Raw genomic sequence first — 1,074 nt, 5'->3', positions numbered from 1 at the left:
AAATGAAGAAATAAAACCAAAGAAGAATAAAATGAATAATAAAGAAAAGATTACACATTTTATTAAAAGACAAATGAATGATAATGCAATTGAATTAATGATAGACATACTTGAAGAAAATGAGAGATTAAGAAAAGAATTAGAAAAAAATCGAATGTTATTAATTAATGAGAATCGAATGAATGAAGAGATTAGAAATGGAGTTTTAAAAGAAAGAGTTAATCTTCTTTATGCTATTCAATGGGAATAGAAATAAATCTAATTTAAATACTTTTTTGAACTAATTAATTTTAGAATGGAATATTTTGAAACAAATCCACAAGATATAAATAGTATAGAAGATGAAGAAGAAGATGAGATTGGAATAGATAGAATAGAAGAAATGATAGAAGATAAATTATCAGAAATTAAAGAAGGGAATAAAATACAAAAAGTACATCATCAAATCTTCTTTTATTATAATAGTTTGAATATAGTATTAGGGAAACAAGGAACAGGAAAAACAACATTTATAATGAAAGAATTAATAAAAATGAATCATATAGAACATTTATATGGGGCTATTATTTATGTAGCACAAAATGCAGGAGAAGATGAAACATTTAAACAATTAAAAGATTTAATTAAAACACCAATATATGGAATGAATTATGAGAAATTTATGCCAGCATTAGTGCAATATTATAAACAAGCACGAGAGAAACATTTATTAATTATATTAGAAGATGCAACATTTGAAATGATGAAAGCGGATAAAACATGGGGAGAAATTATTACAAGATTAAGACATTTGAAAACAACAATTATTGTGAATATGCATATATGGAAAAGTTTAAATGCATCATTTAAAACACAAGTAGCAACAATTATTATTTTTAAAGGATATTCTAAAGAGAATTTTAGTTATATTTTTCGACAAACAGCAGCAAATTCAAGTGGAACAGTAGCATATTATCTTTATTTAGGAATGGATAAGAAACAAGTATTAAAAATAGATAATTTAACAGGAGATGTTAATGTTATTAAAAAATAATTGAATTAAAAATTAAAGTGTGATTTTTAAATATTTTGAAG

The 1,074-nt window shown here is 23.1% G+C and overlaps 1 protein-coding gene across 1 annotated transcript; it reads left to right on the top strand.

Moving 5' to 3' along the window:
* Positions 1 to 295: 295 nt before the first annotated feature.
* EHI_014610 (uncharacterized protein) lies at positions 296 to 1,033 on the top strand (the record flags this gene model as incomplete). The annotated part of the gene is made up of 1 exon (XM_001914593.1): positions 296 to 1,033. One exon carries the CDS (start codon positions 296 to 298, stop codon positions 1,031 to 1,033), a length of 738 nt encoding a protein of 245 aa, XP_001914628.1.
* Positions 1,034 to 1,074: the final 41 nt, after the last annotated feature.

The sequence above is a fragment of the Entamoeba histolytica genome, genomic scaffold, assembly GCF_000208925.1.
Source record: "Entamoeba histolytica HM-1:IMSS scf_1104750516455 genomic scaffold, whole genome shotgun sequence".
Taxonomy (NCBI): Eukaryota; Evosea; order Mastigamoebida; family Endamoebidae; genus Entamoeba; species Entamoeba histolytica.
The sequence above is the reverse complement of the archived record's forward strand: the minus strand, read 5'-3'. Positions and strand labels throughout refer to the sequence as shown.